The sequence below is a fragment of the Neovison vison genome, chromosome 9 (assembly GCF_020171115.1).
Source record: "Neovison vison isolate M4711 chromosome 9, ASM_NN_V1, whole genome shotgun sequence".
NCBI classification, from domain to species: Eukaryota; Metazoa; Chordata; class Mammalia; order Carnivora; family Mustelidae; genus Neogale; species Neogale vison.
The window spans coordinates 37,145,163-37,170,720 of NC_058099.1; the positions used below are offsets into that span (position 1 = coordinate 37,145,163).

General features: G+C 40.7%; 1 protein-coding gene across 2 annotated transcripts in view; it reads right to left on the minus strand.

Moving 5' to 3' along the window:
- The window catches only part of UBAP1 (ubiquitin associated protein 1), a 64,080-nt gene that overhangs the window by 18,679 nt on the left and 19,843 nt on the right, over positions 1 to 25,558 (minus strand). For both annotated transcript variants that reach the window (XM_044265501.1, XM_044265500.1), the window contains exon 2: positions 9,959 to 9,999. In XM_044265501.1, the coding sequence (XP_044121436.1) occupies positions 9,959 to 9,961 (3 nt within the window). In that variant the 5' untranslated portion in view covers positions 9,962 to 9,999. The remainder of the gene's footprint in view (positions 1 to 9,958; positions 10,000 to 25,558) is intronic.

Below are 25,558 nucleotides of genomic sequence, written 5' to 3' on the forward strand. Positions count from 1 at the left end.
AGGTCATGATGCCAGGATTCTGGGATCAAGGCCGAAGTTGGACTGCCTGCTCAGTGGAGAGCCTGCTTCTCCCTTTCCCTTCCTGCTTCTGCCCTCTCTCTCTAATAAATAAATAAAATCTTTAAAAAAAGGATTGCTTCTGGGCCTCACACTGGTTTACTTCCTTGAATGCTTAGAATTATAGACATAATATTACAATTACAAATATATATACACAAATAATATATATATATACAAATAATATACAAATATTAGACAGAATAATACAATTACCCCTCTACCATGAAGATGGCTTCTCTCCCTTTCTAAAAACAGATTTCAAGACTTAACAAACTCAAGATATGTTCGAAATCTTCTCATCATTCCCATTTCCTGAAGTAAATACTGCTCTGATACACCTGAAACCCTCCAGCAGAAAGAAGGCCCCTAGTTGCACCCTTGGGGGCTGACATCTCTCTTTTCCCTATCTTCTAGTCAGAACTGAAACATTTTATGTATCTCCCACTCAGCAAGCAAATTAAATTCACAACTGTGGTCAATTTAACAATTCTTCTGGGGAATAACCATAATTATTAATACTCTAGGATCTTCATTGGTCATATCTGTAGATGTACTATTTTCTCAAATGGCAATACCTATCACATTCCCACCCTTTTTTTTTTTTACTTGATTATTTCCAGTCCTGTAAGAATGAGCTTAACAAGTTCCTTCTTAATCTCAGAACACCCAGTTCATACCAGCCCCTCAGGTCTTAGCATTCTGTGCCTAGACACTCTTGAGTGAAAATCCTGAGTGTCCCTTAAGAAGGGATAAATGCTTTTTATCTACACCTCCCAACCCTAGCATAACTGGCAGATAAGATGCTCAGTAAGGGGCGCCTGGGTGGCTCAGTGGGTTAAAGCCTCTGCCTTCGGCTCAGGTCATGGTCTCAGGGTCCTGGGATGGAGCCCCGCATCGGGCTCTGTGCTCGGCAGGGAGCCTGCTTTCCCCCTTTCTGTCTGCCTCTCTGCCTACTTGTGCTCTCTGTCTGTCAAATAAATAAATAAATAATAAATAAATAAAAAAGATGCTCAGTAAGAACAAAAAAAGCAGCATGTTCTATAATTCTTTCATATTTAACTCTCACCCCTATGCTAACTCACATTCGATTAACTTTTATTAAAATTCAAAATGATTTACCTAAAATGGCAAGGCTACTCATAAAAATATACGAGGTGCTTCCCCACCAAACTATCAGGTATCATCACAGGTTGCCCAAAAAAACCAAGTACTGGTTATAACCCTAAAACCCTGTCACTTAAAAAATCTTTACATTAAAGGGGCGCCTGGGTGGCTCAGTGGTTTAAGCCTCTGCCTTGAGCTCAGGTCATGATCTCAGGGTCCTGGGATCAAGCCCCACATCAGGCTCTCTGCTCAGCGGGGAGCCTGCTTCCCCCCTCTCTCTGCCTGCCTCTCTGCCTACTTGTGATCTCTCTCTGTCAAATAAATAAATAAATCTTAAAAATAAATAAATAAAAATAAGAATCTGTTTCATTTCACAAACAAAGGCAATGCCAAGGTCACTTGGCACATCCTCTAACTCCCTGGTCTTGATCCTTTAAACTTTGTTGGTAGGGAATGAGCCAACAGTTACGCATTTACTGGAGAAAGGGGACGGGGGAGAATAAAGGGCAAAAACACATTTAGGGAAACCTGGCTGGCTCAGTTAGTAAAGCATGGAGACTCTAATGCAGAGATTACTTAAAACCAAAAAATCTTTTAGGGTAGTCCGGTCAGTTAAGCATCAAACTCTTGATTTCGGCTCAGGTTGTATGATCTCCGGGCCATGAGAACAAGCCCCCACAGGGCTCTGTACTGGGCATAGAAGCTGCTTGGGATCCTCTCTCTCTCTCTCTCCCTTTGTCCCTCCCCACCCCGTCAACCCACCTCGTGGTGCATGCTCTTTTATTGTTTTCCTTTGTTTTTAAGATTTTTATTTATTTGAGGGGTGCCTGGGTGGCTCAGTGAGTTAAAGCCTCTGCCTTCACCTCAGGTCATGATCCCGGAGTCCTGGGATCAAGACCCATGTTGGGCTCTCTGTTTGGCAGGGAGCCTGCTTCCCCCTCTCTCTCTGCCTGCCTCTCTGCCTACTTGTGATCTTTGTCAAATAAATAAATAAAATCTTTAAACACACATATACACACAAAAAGATTTTTATTTATTTGAGAGAGAGACAGACAGCAAGAGAGGGAACACTAGCAAGGGGAGTTAGAGAGAAAGAAGCAGGCTTCCCACTAAGCAGGGAGCCGAATGCAGGGCTCCATCCCAGGACCCCAGGATCATGACCTGAGCCGAAGGCAGACGCTTAACAACTGAGCCACCCAGGAGCCCCTCTCTTTCTCTATTTTATTTTTTTAAAATATTATTTATTTATTTATTTATTTGACAGAGAGATCACAAGTAGGCAGAGAGGCAGGCAGAGAGAGAGAAAGGAAAGCAGGCTCTCAGTTTAGCAGAGAGCCTGATGCAGGACTCAATCCCAAGACCCTGAGATCATGATCTCAGCCGAAGGCAAAGGCTTAACCCCACTGAGCCACCCAGCCGCTCCTCTCTCTCTCTTTAAAAAACAAAACAAAACAAAACTTTTGGGGGCACCTGGCTGGCTCAATGGATGAAGCACATAACTTTTGACCTCAGAGTTGAGAGTTTGAGACCCACACTGACTGTAGGGATTACGTAAAAATAAAATCTTTAGGGGTGCCTGGGTGGCTCAGTGGGTTAAGCCTCTGCCTTTAGCTCAGGTCATGATCCCAGGGTCCTGGGATCAAGCCCCGCATCGGGCTCTCTGCTCAGCAGGGAGCCTGTTTCCCTTCCTCTCTCTGCCTGTCTCTCTGCCTACTTGTGATCTGTCAAATAAATAAATAAATAAATAATCTTTTTTAAAAAAAAAAAGTTAAATAAATAGAACCTTTTAAAAAAAAAGGCATTTAAAGAAATGCCAACAGGGGCGCCTGGGTGGCTCAGTAGGTTAAAGCCTCTGCCTTTGGCTCGGGTTGTGGTCTCGGGGTCCTGGGATCAAGCTAGGCATCCCGCTCTCTGCTCAGCAGGAAGCCTGCTTCCTCCTCTCTCTCTGCCTGCCTCTCTGACTACTTGTGATCTCTGGCTATCAAATAAGTGGATAAAATCTTTAAAAAAAAAATAAAGAAATGGCAACAAAGCAAACAACCTTTTGAATGGACAGAAGACTACCGTAGTTTAATTAATGATCATGCTTTGAGGATTATGAGATCATGCTTTGAGAACGTATTTTGCATATATAACTGTGCCTTACAAATTATTCATTTTAATCCAATAAATCAAAATACATATAATTAAAGACAGCAATTTCTCATTTCTCATTATACCTTATTTTTTAAATAGATTCAATAAAACTCAATTACCTACATGGCCCAGAGAATTAAACAGTGTGACAAATTTCCAGCTTACCCCAAATACTTTTCAGTTTCAGTCTTTATTACTGAATATCTTCCTAAAATGTCTGAGCTCACTTTCTTAAGTTCAGTTTCAAGAAAGAAAATAAGTCTATCTCTGTTGACTATGGCTGTGTCAGTTCCCTGAAGTCAGTTTCTACACCTGACCTTGCATTACACCACAGTGGAAGAGAACCGGCTAAAAATGTAGTAAATTAGGATAAATTCTCGGAAAGCATCATAGTGATTTCTTTCTTTTCAAATTGCTGATATACTTATAATCTTGTCACCGGCACGTTTTTCTGCAAAAAAGTTGTAATTCCTGAGAAGAGGAGAGATGAATTCATAATGGAGGGTAGAAACCTGATTATGCTTAATTCAGGTTTTACTGTGACTTCAAATTGAGGATTCAAATTGAAGTTTTTGAAAAAGACCAAGAGTAAAGACCAAACTTAAAATCTAGTGAAAAATACAATTTCATGACCAGGTATCACTATCTTAAAGCCATTAGGCTGGTTTTAAACTTAGATTAGGGGTGCCTGGGTGGTTCAGTAGGTTAAGCCTCCAACTCCTGATTTCAGCTCAAGTCATAATCTCAAGGTTATGAGACTGAACCTCATGTGGGGCTCTATGTCAGCACAGAGTCTGCTTGAGATTCTCTCCCTCTGCCCCTTCCCCTGCTGGTGTATGCACCCCACCTTTGATAAATCAAACTTTAATTAATTGAAGTTGACAGACACACATGAAGACAGATTCACACAACATTATACAGATATCTGCTACAGGATGTAAAGTCACAAGAAAATGCAACCCATACCTTAACAACAAAAGCCAGATAACCTACAAAATCAGCGTTTTTTCCCCCAAAATCAGCTTTTTAAGATACAATGTCTGGCATTCAATCAAAATAAGACACACAAAAAAGCAAGAAAATGTGATCCATCATTAAGAGAAGAACCAGTCATCAGAACCAAACTGAGGGATAGCAAAGATATTGAAATTATCAGAAAGGCTTAAAATAACTGTAATAAATATACCAAAGGATCTAATGGAAAAGATGAACATGTGTAAGCAGATGAGAAATTTCAATAAGAGACGTAAATATAAGGAAACAAAGCAACAATGCCAGAAATGAAAAATGCAGTATCAGAGAGATAATCTTTGATGGTTCATAACCAGGCTGTCCTGATAATCAGAAAATATTTAGCAGAGGAAAGAACCAGAGACCCTGAGGGTAGGTCAAAAGAAATTAACTGAACTGAAACATAAAGGTGAAAGGAAAAAAAAAAAAAAGAACAAAACGGAACAGAGCCTTAAGAGGTATTTAGGACAGTATCAAACAGCCTAATATGTGTATGATTAGAGTCTTAAAAGGATAAGAGAGAAACAATGGGGCAGAAGAAATGTGAAAGGAAATAATAGCTGCAAATTTTCCCAGAGTGATCAAAGATATCAACCCACAGATCCAAGAAGTTTAGCTAATTTCAAGCAGGATAAATACACAGAAAATCATACGAAGGCACATCACAGTAACAATGCTGAAAACAAAGATAAAATTCTTGAAAGATGGTGGGGTAAGGGGAGCAATGATTCAATGACGGCAATTTCTTTACATTACACTGTAAAGCAGTAACAGATCAACTTTAAAAACAATTTAAAATAAAACATCTTCATCGCTCAGCAGAAAAAGTATTTCAATATCCTAGGAGAAATTAAACCAAAGGCATAATGAACCTCCCTAAGAAGTTAGCTACCTCAACGGTCATAAATAGGACAGTGTGGCCTTTCAAAGGAAAGAGTTTAGTTTCATTAAGTTTTATCTGATCATACACGTATTTTTTTCCTAAATTAGAATCTCAAGGAACTTTCTCAGATATTAAAAAAGGAATCTTTTTGTTGAAACTTTTTTCTCCATTTAATTTATTTGAGATAGAGCGAAAGAGAGCAGGGGAGGGGCACAGGGAAAGGCAGAGGGAGAGGGAGAAGCAGACTCCCTGCTGAGTAGGGTGTACCATGCTGGGCTGGATCCTAGGACCCCCGAGATCATGACCTGAGCCAAAAGCAGACTCTTAACCAACTGAGTAACACAGGTGCCCCGGTTAAAACGTTTTTAAAAACCCACTTCTGGGGGCACATGAGTAGCTCAGTTCAGTAAGGATCCACCTCTGGCTTTCCCTCTACCCCTCCCCCAATGCTTGCACAATCCCATGCACCCACACACTCTCTTTAAAAAAAAATAAATAGGGCGCCTGCGTGGCTCAGTCGGTTAAGTGCCTGCTTCAGCTCGGGTCATGGTACCAGTTTCCTGGGATCAAGTCCCACATTGGTTGGGGAGTGGGGGGGGTTTCTGCTCAGCAGGGAGCCTGCTTCTCCCTCTCCCACTCCCCTGGCTTGTACTTGGTATCAAATAAATAAATAAAAGCTTAAAAAATAATAACAATAATAAAATCTTAAAAATAAAAATAAATGTAAAAAGTGACTTCTGGAAAATAATTTTTTCTTAAATAAAGTGGAAAATAAATTAAAAACTAAAGAGAAGTAACATTTTAAAACACCAGACTCCAAGAAAGGCCTGATTTAAACTAAGCCAAGGGTTTGCAATTTACATAATATAATACAAGCACAATATTTTTAAAGGGCTTTCAGAATTAACTGCTTATTCTCTTATTCTGTCATTTAGGGATATGTAGTTATTAATGACAGTGGAAGAAGTTCTGCCTTAGTTGAAAAAGATGAACTTGAGGAACACCTGGGTGGCTTAGTTGGTTAAGCATCTGCCTTCAGCTCAGGTCATGATCCCAGCTTTCTGGGATCCAGTCCTGCATTGGGCACCTTACTCAGCGGGAAGCCTGCTTGCCCCTCAGCCTGCCATTCTCCCTGTTTGTGCGCACACATTTCTCTCTCTCTCTGACAAATAAATAAATGAAACCTTTAAAAAAGGGGGGGGGGGCGCCTGGGTGGCTCAGTGTGGCTCAGTGGGTTAAAGCCTCTGCCTTCAGCTCGAATCATGATCCCAGGGTCCTGGGATCGAGCCCCGCATCGGGCTCTCTGCTCTGCAGGGAGCCTGCTTCCTCCTCTCTCTCTGCCTGCCTCTCTGCCTACTTGCCATCTCTGGTCTGTCAAATAAATAAATAAATAAATCTTTTTTTTAAAAAGGGGGGGGGGCGCACCTGAGTGGTTCGGTCGTTAAGCATCTGCCTTAGGCTCAGGTCACGATCCCAGGACCCTGGGATCGAGCAGCACACTGGGCTCCCTCCTGAGAGGTAACCCTGCTTCTCCCTCTCCCACTCCCCCTGCTTGTGTTCCCTCTCTCGCTGTGTCTCTGTCAAATAAATAAATAAATAAATAATATTTTTTAAAAAATGAACTTGGAAAGTAAATCAAGTAGTAGTCATAGCACAGGATCTAGTCAGCCCAAATATTTAAAAAGACAAAAAGCAATTTAATATCCAGTCACAATAACAAATGTTACCTCCTTCTCCACATCTCAAATGCCCTGAAAGAATTATATACACACATACACTCATTAATCCTAATGAACCAGTCAGATAATACCTACCTTAGGGAGATTCAATCCACAGGCCTATAAGCTAGGCTGTACCAATCAGATCCTCCCTTGGCCAAAAGACAGAAAAACTTTTAGCTACATGTTGTTAGCCACTTAAACTGAAAGATCAAGTAGCAAGCAGCATAATAATGGGGGGTGGCCATTTTTGACCCTACGCACTCTACACAAGTAGGTCAAAAGAGCAAGTCTATAAACAGAAGAATAAAAATGGAGCACACCCACAGAGAAAAGCCTAAGAAAAGGCTATGTAGCTTCCTGAGAGATGGAGGGAGTATGAGCCTTAGCTTCCTGGCTTTCTAATTTCAGCTCTGTAAGACCAGGCTGAATTTGATTTCCTGCACTCAGATGCCAACAAGATTGATATTCTCCCCCTATTTTTTTTTTTTTTTTTGCCTATTCCCTTTAATTTCTATTCCTTAAACTACATAATATCTAAAAATAAGATTTTTTTACTCTTAAAAACTCTAAAGCTACAGACATTCAAGTAAGAGCTCCGCAGTTAAAAGCAGAAGCTGAAAAGAGAAAGAAAAAAAATCTTTTCTCAGGGCACCTAGGTGGTTCAGTTGGTTAAGCATCTGACTCTTGATCTCACCTCAGGTCTTGATCTCAGGGTTGTGAGTTCAAGCCCCACGCTGGGCTCCACAATTAGCGTGAAGCCTACTGAAGAAAAGGAAAAAGAAAAGGGAAAGGAGAAAGGAGAGAAGAAAACAGAGGAGAAAGGAAAGAAGAAAGGAAAGGAAAGAAAAAAAATATTTCTCAAATTTTACTCATGTAGAATGTTTCACTTAAACAACAAAATTTTGGTGAGGAATGTAAGGAGATGGAGAAATTTCTTAAAAAGTTACTGAGTCCTTAAAAAAGTGATCCAAAAAAAAAAGTGATCCAGAGGCAACTTCAGATCTACCTCTCTACTATCATTTGAATACTTTTAAAGTATTGTCTAATAATCCTTAGACAATAGGAAATATCTTACCTGGCAGATCTGATGCCTAACCTGCTATAAAGAATGCAAACTCCTGGAGCACCTGGGTGGCTCAGTCAGTTAAGTGTCTGCCTTTGGCTTAGGTCATGATCCCAGGTCTTGAAATCAAGCCCCGCATTGGGTTCCCTGCTCAGCAGGAAGCCTGCTTCTCCCTCTCCCACTACCCCTGCTTGTGTTCCTTCTTTCACTTTCTCTAATAAATAAACAATATTTAAAAAAAAAAAAAAAAGCAAATCCCTGAGCATGACTGACTTAACTCCAAAATGACTTAACAAAACACATACAACTGATGTATATAAGCATATGCACAATGGTTAATTCAAAATATTAAATTGTTATATGAAATATGCAAGCAAGTTAGAACCCCAGTGACTGCTGCTGCAGCCTGATTGAGTTGACTGTTTCAATCAAGCAACCAGAAGAGCATACCAATGTATGCTGCCATGCAATCTGGCAAACCATTCTTACAATGACATGATTTTAAAAATGGAAGGATATGGGACGCCTGGGTGGCTCAGTGGGTTAAAGCCTCTGCCTTCAGCTCGAGTCATGATCCCAGGGTTCTGGGATCGAGCCCCGCATCGGGCTCTCTGCTCTGCAGGGAGCCTGCTTCCTCCTCTCTCTGCCTGCCTCTCTGCCTACTTGTAATCTCTGTCAAATAAATAAATAAAATATATATTTTTTAAATGAAAGAATAGCTTTAAAAATCTTCATATTTGGGGGGAACCAGGGTGGCTCAGTGGGTTAAGCCACTGCCTTCAGCTCAGGTCATGATCTCAGGGTCCTGGAATCGAGTCCCGCATCGGGTTCTCTGCTCAGCAGGGAGCCTGCTTCCCTCTCTCTCTCTCTGCCTGCCTCTCTGTCTACTTGTGAATTCTCTCTGTCAAATAAATAAATAAAATCTTTAAAAAAAAAAATCTTCATTTTTTTTTAAGTGGGGAAGAAGCACAGGGCAGAGAGACCATCTTAAGCAGGCTCCACGCCCAGTACAGAGCCTGAAGCAGGGCTTGATCTCAATCCTGAGATCATAACCTAAGCAGAATCAAGAGTCAGATGCTTAACTGACTGAACCACCAGGCATCCTCAAAAATCCTTTTTAAATAACTGTGTCGTTTGGATTTCTGGTATTTAATTCTTATCTTCTACTGTATGAAAAGAGAATCTAACTTTAATTCTTAGGCACATCCATTCCTCCCAAATGCAGATAATAAAGCTTATTGAAAGGTTGAATCATAGGGGGCGCCTGGGTGGCTCAGTGGGTTAAGCCGCTGCCTTCGGCTCAGGTCATGATCTCAGGGTCCTGGGATCGAGTCCCGCATCGGGCTCTCTGCTCAGCAGGGAGCCTGCTTCCCTCTCTCTCTCTGCCTGCCTCTCCATCTACTTGTGATTTCTCTCTGTCAAATAAATAAATAAAATCTTTGGAAAAAAAAAAAAAAGAAAGGTTGAATCATAGAAAAGGATGATAAACTATTCATTTCAAATACAAAATTGTAATTACTACCACTAACATGTCTGTAATTACTGATTATGGTTTATTTGTAGTAATTATTTCCTATCACTGTGGGGCAGGAAGGGAGGATGACAGGGATAGACACTAAAGCAAAACATTATTAAGTATTAAGTTTTAGAGTGTTTCACACCTGAGACAACGAAAAGCTATGACCAGAGAGTAAGAAAGGGAATGTTAAGGACTTCAAAACAATAAAAATAGACAGGCTCCCCATCCATCTCTGGTAGTTTCAAGTACAATAACCACAGAGACTCTAAAATGTAACTATTTCAATACTTCAATATTACACTACCTAAAATCCAGCAGAATGTATAGGCTACACTGTCGCACAACTTTTTCTCAAGCTGTTCATTTAAATAAACAAAAAGGGGCATTTACCTAACACTAAGTGATTTCAAATCCTCAGAGCAAATCATAACTTAAACCATGATATCTAACAGTCCACTTACCATGAAAATCTGCACCCAACTTCTTAGAAGCCATTTAGAACCTGAAAAACAAAGAAATATTTTTAAGCACAACATGCTCTGAGGGGATAAAAACAAATCATTATGAGAAAACTGAGACTACAAAAAAACCCCAGAATACAGTCTTCAAACTTCTCAGTCCCAAAATCTCAAAAAAGGAGAAAGGTAGAGATACTTATTTTCTAGAGAACAGTTAAATATTTCTAAAATCTGTATGTTCTAAAAATGTATGTGTGGGGACACCTGGGTGGCTCAGTCAGTCAAGCATCTGCCTTTGGCTCAGGTCATGAACCAGGCAGGGCCCTTGGTGGAGCCAGATTTCAGGCTCCTGGCTCTGCAGGTAGTCTCCTTCTCCCTCTGTCTCCCCCCACTTGTGCTCAGGCTCTCTCTCTCTCTCAAATAAATAAAATCTTAAAATTTTTTTAAGTGAAGGACAAAAACATAAAACCACACATGTTTGCATTTTCAGCCCCTATAAAAGTAGGTCTGAAGTCCTGTCTCAAACAAACAATCTGAGCTCTTAAACCTAAAAGTCGGTCTACTGCCCTTGATATGGTATTTATACCTGTAACTTAAAAATATAAGCAGGGGGGGAAAATGTAAGCAGGAAAAAAATTAAGCTTAGCTATATGAATTTATTGTCTTTTGTCTATTAGCCTGTTTATAATACTCTATAAGGCATCATTCTGAAAATAATCTATTTTCCACCAAAAGTTAAAAAACAAAAAAAGGAAAAGTATATTGCACCTATCTTGTGAAAACTATTCAAAATAGAATTAAAATCTGCATAGGTTTTTTTTTTTTAAGAAATTAACGAATTGGGCGCCTGAGTGACTCAGTCATTAAGCATCTGCCTTCAGCTGGGGTCATGAGCCTAGGGTCCTGGGACGGAGCACCAGGTCCAGCTTCCCACTCTGAGGAAGCCTGCTTCTTCCTCTCCCACACCCCCTGCTTGTGTTCCTTCTCTCCCTGTCTCACTGTCAAATAAGTAAATAAAATCTTTTTTAAAAAAAAAAGAAGAAAGAAATTAACAAGTTGATCTTTTTTTTTTTTTAAGTTTTATTTATTTAAGTAATCTCTATACTCAACCTAGCGTTAAACTTGTGACCTGAGATCAAGGGTCATGGGGGCTTGAACTTGTGATGCAAGATCAAGAGTCTCATGCTCGGGGGCGCCTGGGTGGCTCAGTGGGTTGAGCCTCTGCTTTCGGCTCCGGTCATGATCTCAGGGTCCCGGGATCGAGCCCTGCTTTGGGCTCTCTGCTGGGCGGGAAGACTGCTTCCCCCTCTCTCTCTGCCTGCCTCTGCCTACTTGTGATCTCTCTCTCTCTCTCTCTCTGTCAAATAAATAAATAAAATCTTTAAAAAAAAAAAAGTCTCATGCTCTTCCAACTAAACCAGCCACACACCCCTATATACTTTAAATGGATGAACTGACAGGGACACCTGGGTGGTTCAGTTAGTTAAGCTTTCTGACTCTTGATTTCAGCTCAGGTCATGATCTCAGGGTCCTAAGACCAAGGTTTGCATTGAGCCCCCAATCAGCTCCATATTCAACACGGAGTCTGCTTGCCTCCCTCCCTCTGCTCGTCCCCATCTCTCTCTGTCACACTCTCTAAAATAAATAAAATCTTAAAAATAAATAAATGACATGGAGGTTCCTCAAAAAGTTGAAAATAGGGGCATCTGGGTGGCTCAGTGGGTTAAAGTCTCTGCCTTCAGCTCAGGTCGTGATCTCAGGGTCCTGGAATCAAGTCCCACATTGGGCTCTCTGCTCAGCAGGGAGCCTACTTCCCTTCCTCTCTCTCTGACTGCCTCTCTGCCTACTTATGACCTCTGTCAAATGAATAAATTTTTTAAAAAATCTTAAAAAGAAAAAATTTAAATTTAAATTAAAAAAAAAAAAGTTGAAAATAGAGCTACCCTACGACCCAGCAATTGCACTACTGGGTATTCACCCTTAAGATACAAATGTAGTGGGCGCCTTGGGTTAAAGCCTCTGCCTTCGGCTCAGATCATTATCCCAGGGTCCTGGAATCGAGCCCCACATCGGGCTCTCTGCTCAGCAGGGAGCCTGCTTTCTCCTCTCTCTCTTCTCTGCCTGCCTCTCTGCCTAATTGTGATCTCTGTCTGTCAAATAAATAAATAAAAATCTTTTTTAAAAAATTAAAAAAAAAAAAAAGATACAAGGTAGTGATCTGAAGGGGCATGTGCACCCAAATGTTTATAGCAGCAAGTCCACAATAACCAAACTATGGAAAGAACCTAGAAGTCCATCAACAGATGAATGGATAAAGAAGATGTGGTATATATATAGAGATATATATAGATATATATAGATATACACACACACACATACACACACACATACATACATATATACATAGAATGGAATACTATGCAGCCATCAAAAGAAATGAAATCAACATTTGCAACAATGTGGATGGAACTAGAGGGTATTATGCTTAGGGAAGTAAGTCAATTGGAGAAAGACAACTATCATATGATCTCCCTGATAAGAGGAAGTGGAGATGCAACGTGGGGGGTTGAGGGGTAGGAAAAGAATAAATGAAACAAGATGGGATCGGGAGGGAGACAAACCATAAGAGACTCTTAATCTCATAAAACAAACTGAGGGTTGCAGGGTGGTGGCGGGAGGGAAGGTGGGGAGGGAGAGGGTGGTAGGGTTATGGACACTGGGGAGAGTATGTGCTATGGTGAGTGCTGTGAAGTGTGTAAACCTGGCAAGTCACAGACCTGTATCCCTGGTGCTAATAATACATTATATGCTTATTTAAAATTTTTTGAATTATTAAAATAAATAAATAATAAATAAATGGATGGATGGATGAAATTGTACATGGTGTAACACAACTACAACATGGACCAATGGACCAATCTCAAATGTATCATGATAAGTGAAAGAAGCCAGGCTCCAAAGGTTACATATTATATGATTCTACTTATATATAACAAACTACAGGAATAGAAAAGAGGCAAAACTACAGGAAAAGTAATCTAGTTACCAGAGACTCTAAAGGGTAGAAAATATTATGTAAGGAGCACCTGACTGGCTCAGTTTATAGAGCGTGTGACTCTGATCTCAGGGTTGTAGATCTGAGCCCCTTGGATGTAGAGACACAAAATCTCTTAAAAAATGAATAAAAATTTTTTAAAAAGTGGCTGCCTCTAGGTGGTAGGACTGGGAATAATTCATAACCATTCTCTACGGTTTCTTGAACATTCTACGGTAAACAGGTATTTATTTTATTATTTCTTTTATTATTTTTTAAGATTTTATTTATTTATTTGTCAGAGAGAGCATGAGCAGGGGGAGAGGCAGAAAGAGAAGGAGGCTCTCCACTGAGCAAGGAGCCCAATGTGGGACTCGATCCCAGGACCCTAGGACCCTAGGATCACGACCTGAGCCAAAGGCATATGCTCAACCAACTGAGCCGCCCAGGCATCCCTATTTTATAATTTCTTTAAAGCTTTACTTTAAAAGTTTCAGTTTTCCAGCATGATGTGGGGACAAAATATTCTGGTTGATATTCTAATGAATTCTAGTGGAGAACTAAAATTATAAAGTATATGGATCATCAATTTTCAAAGAAGTAACAAACCATGCTAAAAATGATTAAAATTGGGGTGCCTGGGTGGCTCAGTCCCTTAAGCGTCTGCCTTCGGCTCAGGTCATGATCCCAGGGTCCTGGAATCGAGCCCCGCATCCAGCTCCCCGCTCAGCGAGAAGCCTGTTTCTCCTTCTCCCGATCCCCCTGCTTGTGTTCCCTCTCTCACTGTGTCCCTCTCTGTCAAATAAATAAAATCTCTTTTTAAAAAAAAGATTTAGAACTTTTATGTGCAGAAGATATTTCATTGGCATACATGCTACAAAGCCATCAAAATGTACGTAAATCACAATACTGTGAGACTCCTAAAACCAAGAAGGTTCTTGGCAGTCTCACCCTTCACACATGGGCACTTAGCAGAAATGTGCTTCAGTCTCTGGTGGGAAAAAAGCAGTATTTAAGCACCCACCAAAGACAGCTGCGACACAGAGATGCAGAAAATGAGCATTTTCATCTATGTGTCGCTAGTATTTATTAATACTGTGGGATATCAGCTGTTGGAAAAAGCGTGTTTTTGAGGTAAATGGGTTAGGAGAAACTCCTTGAGCCTCTGATTTAAAAAATAACTTTGCGGGGCGCCTGGGTGGCTCAGTGGGTTAAAGCCTCTGCCTTTGGCTCAGGTCATGATCCCAGGGTCCTGGGATTGAGCCCCGCATCAGGCTCTCTGCTCGGCAGGGAGCCTGCTTCCCCCTCTATCTCTGCCTGCCTCTCTGCCTACTTGTGATCTCTGTTAAATAAATAAATAAAATCTTTAAAAATAAAATAAAATAGGGGCGCCTGGGTGGCTCAGTGGGTTAAGCCGCTGCCTTCGGCTCAGGTCATGATCTCAGGGTCCTGGGATCGAGTCCCGCATCGGGCTCTCTGCTCAGCAGGGAGCCTGCTTCCCTCTCTCTCTCTCTGCCTGCCTCTCTGCCTACTTGTGATTTCTCTCTGTCAACTAAATAAATAAAATCTTTTAAAAAATAAAAAAATATATTAAAAAAATAAAATAAAATAAAAATAAAAAATAATTTTGCAAACAATCCCCAGAAGCTAATTTCATAAATATTTTAAGAAGTTTCAACAAATGGGGCGCCTGGGTGGTTCAGTGAGTTAACCTCTGCCTTTGGCTCAAGTCATAGTCTCAGGGTCCTGGGATCGAGCCCCGCATGGAGCTCTCTGCTCAGCAGGGAGCCTGCTTCCCCCCCTCTTTCTCTGCCTACCTCTCTGCCTACTTGTGATCTGTCAAATAAAAAATAAAATCTTTAAAAAAAAAAAAGCTTCACCAAAAGTAGGCTCTACGCCCAACTTGGGGCTTGAACTCATAACCTGAAATCAAAAGTTGCATGCTCTACTGACTGAGCCAGCCAGGTGTTCCAAAATGGATTCTTAATGGCTTTTTTTGAAAAGGTTCAAACAAAAGATAACCCACAGAATGGAAGAAAAATATACTTGCAAGTGATGTATCTGATAAGGGGACTGTATCTAGAATATATAAATAACACCACAACTCAGTAATAAAAAGACAACCCAACAAGAAAACGGGCAAAAGAATATGAATAATCAATTCGCCGAAGAAGACATATACAGATAACCAAGAAGCACATGAGATGATGTTCAATATCGTTATTCCTTAGGCAAATGCAAATAAAAAATTCTCCTCTGTATCTCCCATGTTAAAGCATGCATATTATGTACAAAAAAGCAAAATCTCTATTTAAAAAAGTTAGAATTATAGAATTAAAATATAGTACCCCTATTACTAAATAAAAGGATGTAAATTTTTTTTAAGATTTCATTTATTTATTTACTTTTAAAGATTTTATTTATTTATTTGACAGAGAGAAATCACAGGTAGTCAGAAAGGCAGGCAGAGAGAGAGAGAGGAAGGGAAGCAGGCTCCCTGCTGAGTAGAGAGCCCGATGCAGGGCTCGATCCCAGAACCCTGGGATCACGACCTGAGCCAAAGGCAGAGGCTTTAACCCACTGAGCCCTCCAGGCGCCCCAAAAGGAGGTAAATTCTTTAAAAATATGCCCCAACACAGCTGATAATATGCAGATTTTATAGGGGAGCTTTGTTGTTGTTTTTTTTTTTAGTTTTTATTCATTCATCTGTTTGACAGGGAGAGAGAGAGCACAAGCGGGGGAACAGCAGGGGAGGGAGAAGGAGAAAAAGACTCACCACCGAGCAAGGAGCCCAACATGGGGCTCAATCCCAGGACCCCGGGATCACGACCTGAGCTGAAGGCAGACGCCTAACCAACTGAGCCACTCAGGTGCCCCTCTAGGGGGCTTCTTTTATTAAAATAGTTCACTGAATGCAACTCATGTTTTCCACAAACCTTAAGAATTTAAGAAATTCAGGGGCACCTGGATGACTCACTTAGTTAAACCACTGCTTGGGTCATGGTCCCAGAGTTCTGGGATTAAGTCCCATGTCAGGCTTCCCCTGCACTGCAGGGAGCCTGCTTCTCCCTCTCCCTCGGCCTGTCCCCCTGCTTGTGCTCTCTCTCTCTGTGTCAAATAAACAGACAAAAATCTTAAAAAAAAATTTAAAAAAGAATTTAAGAAATTCATATTTGGTCATTTAGAGTAAAAAGATTTTCTAATGTCTACTATGCAGTTAAACTTCACCTCTCTCAAAGACCAACAGCATTTTTTTTAAAGATTTTTATTTATTTATTTGATAGAGAGAGATCACAAGTAGGCAGAAAGGCAGGCAGAGAGAGAGGGAAGCAGGCTCCCTGCTGAGCAGAGAGCCCGATGTGGGGCTCGATCCCAGGACCCTGAGATCATGACCCAAACCGAAGGCAGAGGCTTAAACCACTGAGCCATCCAGGTGCCCCCCAACAGCATTTTAATAGTTACTTAGGGTCAATTCTTTTTTCCTGGAACATTGGAGAAAAATCAAGTGAGAAACATATATTTATTTATTTATTTATTTATATTTCTTATCAACTTCCTATATTTTATTTAATTATAACCATTTCTTATAATACCTTTCTATAATCTAAATGTTCAAATTGGGGAAATGATTGAATAAGCAATGGAAAACTCAAACGTAAGTTGTAATGCAATTAAAAATGATTATTAAAGGGGTGGGAGGTTGGGATACAAGGTGGTGGGTATTATAGAGGGCACGGCTTGCATGGAGCACTCGGTGTGGTGAAAAATAATAATGTTTTTCTGAAAATAAATAAATTGAAAAAAATGATTATTAAAAACACTGGAAAAATAAGTATAAGGTTCTTTCTATTAAGATTTATTAATCTAAGGGGCGCCTGGGTGGCTCAGTGGGTTAAGCCGCTGCCTTTGGCTCAGGTCAAGATCTCAGGGTCCTGGAATCGAGTCCCGCATCGGGCTCTCTGCTCAGCAGGGAGCCTGCTTCCTCCTCTCTCTCTCTGCCTGCCTCTCTGCCTACTTGTAATCTCTCTCTGTCAAATAAATGAATAAAATCTTAAAAAAAAAAAAAAGGTTTATTAATCTAAGAGATAGAGATAGCATGTGCTGGGTGGGCAGGAAGGAGGAGGGGCCAGAGGGAGATAAAGAATCTCAAGCAGATTCCCCATTGAGTGCAGAGCCCAACAGGGGACTCAATCTCAGGACCCTGAAATCATGAGCTGAGCCAAAACCAAGAGACAAACACTGAACTGAATGAGCCACCCAGGCCCCAAGTATAAGTTATAAAATGTTTTTACAAGTTGAACTGAATTACTTAACATGTTAAAAATGTACACAAAGCAAGACTGAAAAAAATACATTTGCCCCCAACATAAAACTATTAAGTGCTCATAGGGGGAAAAAAATCCTAAATAATCATAAATTTCCACTAAAAGATATAAAAATGCATATATTAAAGGAAAAGTATCAAGTAGAAATAAGAACACATTCTTTTTTTGGGGCAGACATTCTTAACTCTTAAGATTTTACACTAATAAAATGTAGACATCCCTGAAGCACCAAGGAACTTTTTTTTTTTTTTAAAGATTTTATTTATTTATTTGTCAGAGAGCAAGCGAGAGCGAGCACAGGCAGACAGAGTGGAAGGCAGAGTCAGAGGGAGAAGCAGGCTCCCCGCGGAGCAAGGAGCCCGATGTGGGACTCGATCCCAGGACGCTGGGATCATGACCTGAGCCGAAGGCAGCTGCTTAACCAACTGAGACACCCAGGTGTCCCAGCACCAAGGAACTTAACAGCAATGTTCTATTTTGCCAGTTCAGTGCCACTTCAATTCAACTGCTACAAAAAGAAAAGCCAGTAACTTAAAATTTTCACTAATCAAAAACATTCAAGAACAAAAAGAGTTGGGGAAACAGGTGAAAAGAACAGAACTATAGGAGAGGAGGAGCCAGACTACAAGAAACAAAAGAGATAGAACAAGGATTGGAACAAGGGCAAGGTGAGGAGGGTAGGAATAGAGGACCAAGAGAAAAAGCAAACACCAACCAGCCAACACACAGGCCCTTTCACAAGGGGGAAGAGAAAGCCCAAGGCAATTGTACTGATGGTCTCATTTTCTTTCTTCCCTTTCTTAGATCATTAAATTCCTATTACATGAAATTACATTCTTACAAAGTTTCCTAATACATAGCAATTGAATATCTCAGTAAGCTATCACAGTCACACATTATACTGCAATAAGAGCTGCAATGAGGAATTTCCCCAGATACAAATTAATCCAGGAAACTCTCTTACAGAAAAAGATGGCACTGGGAATCAAATTTCAAGTCTAAAAACAAGTTAACACCCATACAACTAGCATTCATACCAACATGTATATGACAAAAATCACACATGTAATGGCTATTAGTATGTCAATACAACGCTATACTATATTCATCAGAAAAAGCTTTATTTTTCACAGATCGCAGAGATATTTTGGAGTCTCAGTTCCTTCAACAGTAAAACAAAAGGGTAGGAGACTGAATAATCAGCCAACCCTAAACATACCACGAATCTGTAACAGAAGAATAAAAAAAAAAAGCAAAAATATTTTGTTCCCAAATTAAATGTTTAGTATTCAGAACAAGTGACATCATTTCCTATACACAGTAACTTTTTTTAAAAAGTTTTGTTTAGGGGCGCCTGGGTGGCTCAGTGGGTTAAGCCTCTGCCTTCGGCTCAGGTCCTGATCTCAGGGTCCTGGGATGGAGCCTGCTTCCTCCTCTCTCTCTCTCTGCCTGCCTCGCTGCCTACTTGTGATCTCTCTCTGTCAAATAAATAAATAAAATCTTAAAAAAAAAAAAAAAAGATTTTGGGCGCTTGGGTGGCTCAGGGGGTTAAGCCGCTGCCTTCGGCTCAGGTCATGATCTCAGGGTCCTGGGACCGAGTCCCGCGTCGGGCTCTCTGCTCTCTGGGGAGCCTGCTTCCTCCTCTCCCTCTCTCTGCCTGCCTGTCTGCCTGCTTGTGATCTCTGTCTGTCAAATAAATAAATAAAATCTTTAAAAAAAAAAAAAAAGATTTAATTAGGGGGGTGCCTGGGTGACTCAGTGGGTTAAAGCCTCTGCCTTTGGCTCGGGTCATGATCCCAGGGTACTGGGATTGAGCCCCTCATCAGGCTTTCTGCTCAGCAGGGAGCCTGCTTCCTCCTCTCTCTGCCTGTCTCTCTGCCTACTTGTGATCTCTGTCAAATAAATTTTTAAAATCCTAAAAAAAAAAAAAAAAGATTCAGGGGCACCTGGGTGGCTCAGTGGGTTAAAGCCTCTGCCTTTGGCTTGGGTCATGATCCCAGTGTCCTGGGATGGAGCCCCACATCAGGCTCTCTGCTCAGCAGGTAGCCTGCTTCCTCCTCTCTCTCTCTGCCTGCCTCTCTGCCTACTTGTGATCTCTATCTGTCAAATAAATAAATAAAATTTTAAAAAATATATTTATTTATTAGAGAGAGAGTGCAAGCAGGAGGAGAGGGCAGGAGGAGAGGATGAGGGACAAGCACACTCTTCTAGCAAGCATGGAGCCCCATGCAGGGCTCAATCCCAGGACCCTGAGATCACGACCTGAGCTGAAGTCAGACACCTAACTGACTGAGTCACCCAGGCGCCCCCATAGTAGCTTTTAAAAGATGTCTTTTAGTGACAAAATAAAAAGCTGGCAACCATGTTAATCCCAACCCCCTTTTCAAATTTTAGTCACCCATGAAATCCAAAAGTCTGGAAACCATTTTTCTATATCACATATAAAATAATAACCTCAAATGAGTATGAATATTTTTTAAAATGTATATAGATATCTTTGCATACTGCCTGAAACACAGCAAGAGCTCAACAAAGGCTGGTAAAAACATAACTTAGAAAGGGTGCCGGGGAGGCTCAGCTGGTTGGGCCTTTGGCTCAGGTCATGATCTCAGGGTCCTGGGATTGAGCCCTTCATTGGGCTTCCTGCTCAGTGGGAGTTTGCCTCTTCTTCTCCATCTGCCCTCCCGCACCTCATGCTCTCTCTCTCTCTCTCTCTCAAACGAATAAAATCTTTAAAAAAAAGTTTTATATATATATATATATATATATATATATATATATATATATGTATATAAATACATACACACACATATATAAACTTAGAAGAAAGTAAACCACTTGCCAAGTATTCTACCAGTACACCACACACAAAATGTAGATTTTTATTTGAATGTTTAGACTCTTATTTTGAGTGAAGAGCGTGGCTGTGAACATTGAACTGAATTTGAGACCTTACTTTCAGTTTCAAGTCAGAATCAGCCAGAGATACTATTTTCAGGATCTATCACTGTCCACAAGCTCTGTGTTTACAAAACTAAGCCCCTTTATTATTGGCTGCTGCACATCAGCATATCTGGCTGAAGACAGAAGGCCAATAACAGAGGTCAAGAATCCACAGATTCACACTGAGGAGCTTTTCAATAACCCTAGTAAGCTTTTCTTTATGCATTAATTGCTTCTTTCAATTCAGCTGGAATACTGCTTATTCAGTCGGATTTGTCCTGAGCACCACCGTTTCAGAGAGAGCAAAAATGGAAAATCTAAATTTGAGTCACTAACCTACAGAAACAAGATCTAATGCGCCCTACGATTTTTGAAAAGAGGGGAGTGGGTCTGTGTGAATATGGAAACAAATAGGGGTAAGATATAGTCTTATGGGGTGCCTGGGTGGCTCAGTGGGTTAAGCCGCTGCCTTCGGCTCACGTCATGATCCCAGGGTCCCGGGATTGAGTCCCGCATCGGGCTCTCTGCTGAGCGGAGAGCCTGCTTTCCTCTCTCTCTCTCTGCCTGCCTCTCTGCCTAGTTGTGATCTCTCTCTGTCAAATAAATAAATAAAATCTTTTTAAAAAAATAAATTTATTTAAAAAAAAAAGATATAGTCTTATAATGGTGGTATACTTGGACGATGGGTTTACAACATGTGGCTTTTGGTTTTTCCTTTTGTGCTCTAGTGAGCGCATATCTACTGACTGACATATTTTGTATTTAGATAAAAAGGGGCCCCTGGGTGGCTCAGTGGGTTGGGGCCTCTGCCTTCGGCTCAGGTCATGATCCCCTGGGATCAAGCCCCACATCAGGCTCTCTGCTCGGTGGAGAGCCTGCTTCCCCCACTCCCTCTGCCTGCCTCTCTACCTGTGATCTCTGTCAAAAAAAAATAAACAAAATCTTAAAAAAAAAAACAAAAAAAAATTTAGGGAACAAGAGAGCGAAAGAATACCCCAGATACCTGCAAGAGGATTAAACAGAAACAACACAGTATGTAATTAATGAGAGACTGTGACCTGAGAGAGAGAAAATATAATTTAAAAAATAAAAAAAAAAAAAAAGGAAACTACTGCTTTATTCTAAGACTTTTTCATTTGTTTGAGAGAAAGAGAGCACAAGCAGGGGGAGTGGCAAGGAGAAGGAGAGGGAGAAGCAGGCTCCCCGCTGAGCAGGGAGCCCGATGTGGGACTCGATCCCAGGACCCTGGGATGATGACCTGAGCTGAAGGCAGAGGCTTTAACGCACTGAGTCACCCAGGCGCCCTGTCTTTTTGTTTTCTGATGTCATTAATTCCTAATTTTTTTTTTTTTTTTGCCTTTTGATTAGTGACTGTGCTGTTTCTGATTTTGAATATTTATTGGAATTTTCTTTGTGGCCTAGTATTTACTTAGGTTTTTATAGTGTTCTTTGGATACTTGTGGTATATCCTGCTTTCAGGGTGCTTTTGATATGATATAAATTATATCTATCTTATTAATTATATATTTCTATTCAGTTCTTCTGCTTCCTGTAGTTTTTGTTTCATGCTTAGTAATACAGTGTTACTTGGGTCAGTTCCTAACATTAGCTCTTCATCGTGGATGAAGTTCTTTATCCTCAATAAAGTGAAACAGCTATTATACTTCCATGAAGTCTGTAACCTAGGACCATTTGTATGGTATTGTTATTGGTCTTAGGAACTACTGATTTATTGGGGCGCCTTGGTGGCTCAGCTGATTGTCTGCTCAGCAGGGAGCCTGCTTCCCTCTCTCTCTCTGCCTGCCTCTCTACCTACTTGTGATAGCTCTCTGTCAAATAAGTAAATAAAATCTTTAAAAAAAAAATCAGAAATTGATATACTAATAAATAAACCCGAGAGCTGGTTCTTTGGAAAATACATAAACCATCAAACTAACTTTTTCTTTCTAAGATTTCATCTATTTAAAAAAAATATTTCATTTATTTATTTGATAGAGAAAGAAAGAGAGAGGGAAAAAAAGCAGGAGAAGAGGAAGTGGGAGAAGCAGGCTTCCCGCAGAGCAGGGAGCCCAATGTGGGCCTCAAACCCAGGACCCTGGGATCGTGACCTGAGCTGAAGACAGACTTAGCAACTAAGCCACCCAGGCACCCCTAAGTTAACTTTAAAAACAGAGGAAAAAGTGTACAAAACAGAGGAAATTAAAACAATCCAAAGACACTGCTTTGTTCATCTCCGTGAGAACCTGGATAAAATGATCTTCCAGGAAAGTATTATTTATGAAAACTAACTCCACAAGGGGGCGCCTGGGTGGCTCAGTGGGTTAAAGCGTCTGGCTTTGGCTCAGGTCATGATCCCAGGGTCCTAGGATGGAGCCCCGAGTCTGGCTCTCCGGGGAGCCTGCTTCCCCCTCTCTGCCTGCTTGCCTCTCTGCCGACTTTTGATTTCTCTCTCTCTGTGTCAAATAAATAAATAAAATCTTTTTTAAAAATTCTCAAAATAAAAAGCACAAACCAATTTTAATAATACATTATAGGAATACATCATGTCCAAGTAGAAAAATTTAGTCCACGAATTCAGTATAGTTCAATACTATGCATCTGTTGGTACATTTCACCATTCATTAACAGATTTAAGAAAAGTCATATGGGGGGGGGCGCCTGGGAGGCTCAGTGGGTTGAGCCTCTGCCTTCAGCTCGCTCAGGGCTCTCTGCTCAGCAGGGAACCTGCTTCCTCCTCTCTCTCTCTCTGCCTGCCTCTCTGCCTACTTGTGATCTCGGTCAAATAAATAAATAAAATCTTTAAAAAAAAAAAAAGGTCATATGGTCCTCTTCTTAACATGAGGTTAAAAGCAACAATGGATTAAATTCAGATCCCTCCCTCAATACCAAAGTCAGAGAATGCTGACTCATGGGGAAACAGAAGATTCCTGCTAAGCACAGGAACAATATAATGATGTCCATTATTATCATAATTTTTTAACATTGTTATTTAACATTAGATGAAAGAGGTTAAAAGATATAAAAAGTTAGAAAAGAGACTGCTTCCCAGGGAAACCCCAGAACTAAAAAATTATTACAAATATAAGAGAATACAATGAAGTGCTTCCGGGTACAAATTAATACAGGCACACTTCGTCTTACTGTATTTTGCTTTACTGCACTTCACACAGTTTTTTACGTACTGAAATTTTAAGACTTCAGTGGACAAAGTAAGTGCAAATGTGGTAGAAATAGAAAGGGAAACAGAAGTGGAGCCTGAAGATGTGTCTGAATTGCTATAATCTCAGGATAAAACTTTAATGGATGAAGAGTTGCTCCTCATGGATGAAAAAATAAAGTGGTTTCTTAAAATGGAATCTACTCCTGGTGGAAATGCCTTGAAGACAGCAGAAATGACAACAAAGGATTTCAAACGTTACATAAAACTTTTTTTTAAGATTGTATTTATTTATTTGACAGAGAGAGACACAGTGAGAGAGGGAACACAAGCAGGGGGAGTGGGAGAGGGAGAAGCAGGCTCCCCGCAGAGCAGGGAGCCCAATGTGGGACTCAATCCCAGGACCCTGAGATCGTGACCGAAGCCAAAAGCAGACGTTTAATAACTGAGGTGCCCCAAACATTACATGAACTTAGCTGATAAAGCAGCAGCCAAGTTTGAGAGGACCGACTCAATTCTGAAAGCTCTATTGTGGGTAAAATGTTACCAAACAACATCTCATGCTAAGAAGTAATTGTTATGGAAGAAAAAGTCAAGGATGCAGCAAACTACATTCCTGTCTTATTTTAAGAACTGGCCACAGCCACCCCAACCTTTAGCAACCACCACACTGGATCAGTCAGGAGCCATCAAGACTGAGGCAGGACCCTTCACCAACAATAAAATTACAAGTTGCTGCAGGGGTGCCTGTGTGGCTCAGTGAGTTAAAGTCTCTGCCTTCGGCTTGGGTCATGGTCCCGGGGTCCTGGGATCAAGCCCAGCGTTGGGCTCTTTGCTCAGCAGGGAGCCTGCTTCCTCCTCTCTCTCTGCCTGCCTCTCTGCCTACATGTGAGCTCTGTCTGTCAAATAAATAAATAAAATCTTTAAACATTTTTTTTATTTTAATTTATCCATTTGAGAGACAAAGATCACAAGTAGGCAGAGAGGCAGGCAGAGAGAGGAGGAAGGAGGCTCCCCGCTGAGCAGAGAGCCCAACTCAGGGCTCGATCCCAGGACCCCAAGATCACGCCCGAGCCGAAGGCATAGGCCCTACCCATGAGCCGCCCAGGTGCCCCAAAAAAATCTTTAAAAAAAAAAAAAAAAAAAAGATTGCAAGTTGCTGAAAGCTCAGATGATGGGCAACATTTCTTACCAACAAAGTATTTTTTTTTTAAGATTTTATTTATTTATTTGACAGAGAGAAATCACAAGTAGACTGAGAGGCAGGCAGAGAAAGAGAGAGGGAAGCAGGCTCCCTGCTGAGCAGATAGCCCGATGCGAGACTCGATCCCAGGATCCTGAGATCATGACCTGAGCCGACTGAGCCACCCAGGCGCCCCACCAACTAAGTATTTTTTAATGAAAGTAGGTATATTGTTTTTTTTAGACACAATGCCATTGCACACTTCAAAGACTACAGTGTAGTGTAAATATAACTTTTACATGCACCTAGAAACCAAAATATTCATCTGAATTGCTTCATTGTGATGTTCAGTTTATTGTAGTAGTCTGGAACCAAAGCCAAAGTATCTCCAACATATATTTTGAAATAAACAGCCTTCATGTATACAGTAACTAGATAAGAAATATAATGGAAACATACAATTTGCCCCAAAAGGTAAGAAGCAGGAATAAACTTAAGATACAACAAAAGAAACTAAAGCTCTACTGAAAAAGAGGACTTACATAATTGGAAAAACATATGATAAACCTTGATTAGGACATGCAACATCATTAAGATCAATTCTCCCTAAGTTTCTCTACTTAGCAAGATAAAGTGAAAACTACAGTCTTCTGTTTAATTAACTAGAAAAGATGACTCTAAAGTACATATGGAGGAGCGCCTGGGAGGCTCAGTCATCAGGCGTCTGCGTTCTATTCAGGTCATGATCCCAGCATCCCGGGATCGAGCTCTACATGGGGCATCCTGCTCAGCGGGGAGCCTGCTTCTCCCTCTCAGCTCCTCCAAGCTGTGTTCCCTCTCTTGCTATCTCTATCAGTCATAAATAAATAAAATCTTTTTAAAATAAATAAATAAATATAAATAGATAGATAACACTCATACAGAAATAACAATATATGCAACAATAGCCAAGAAAATTCTA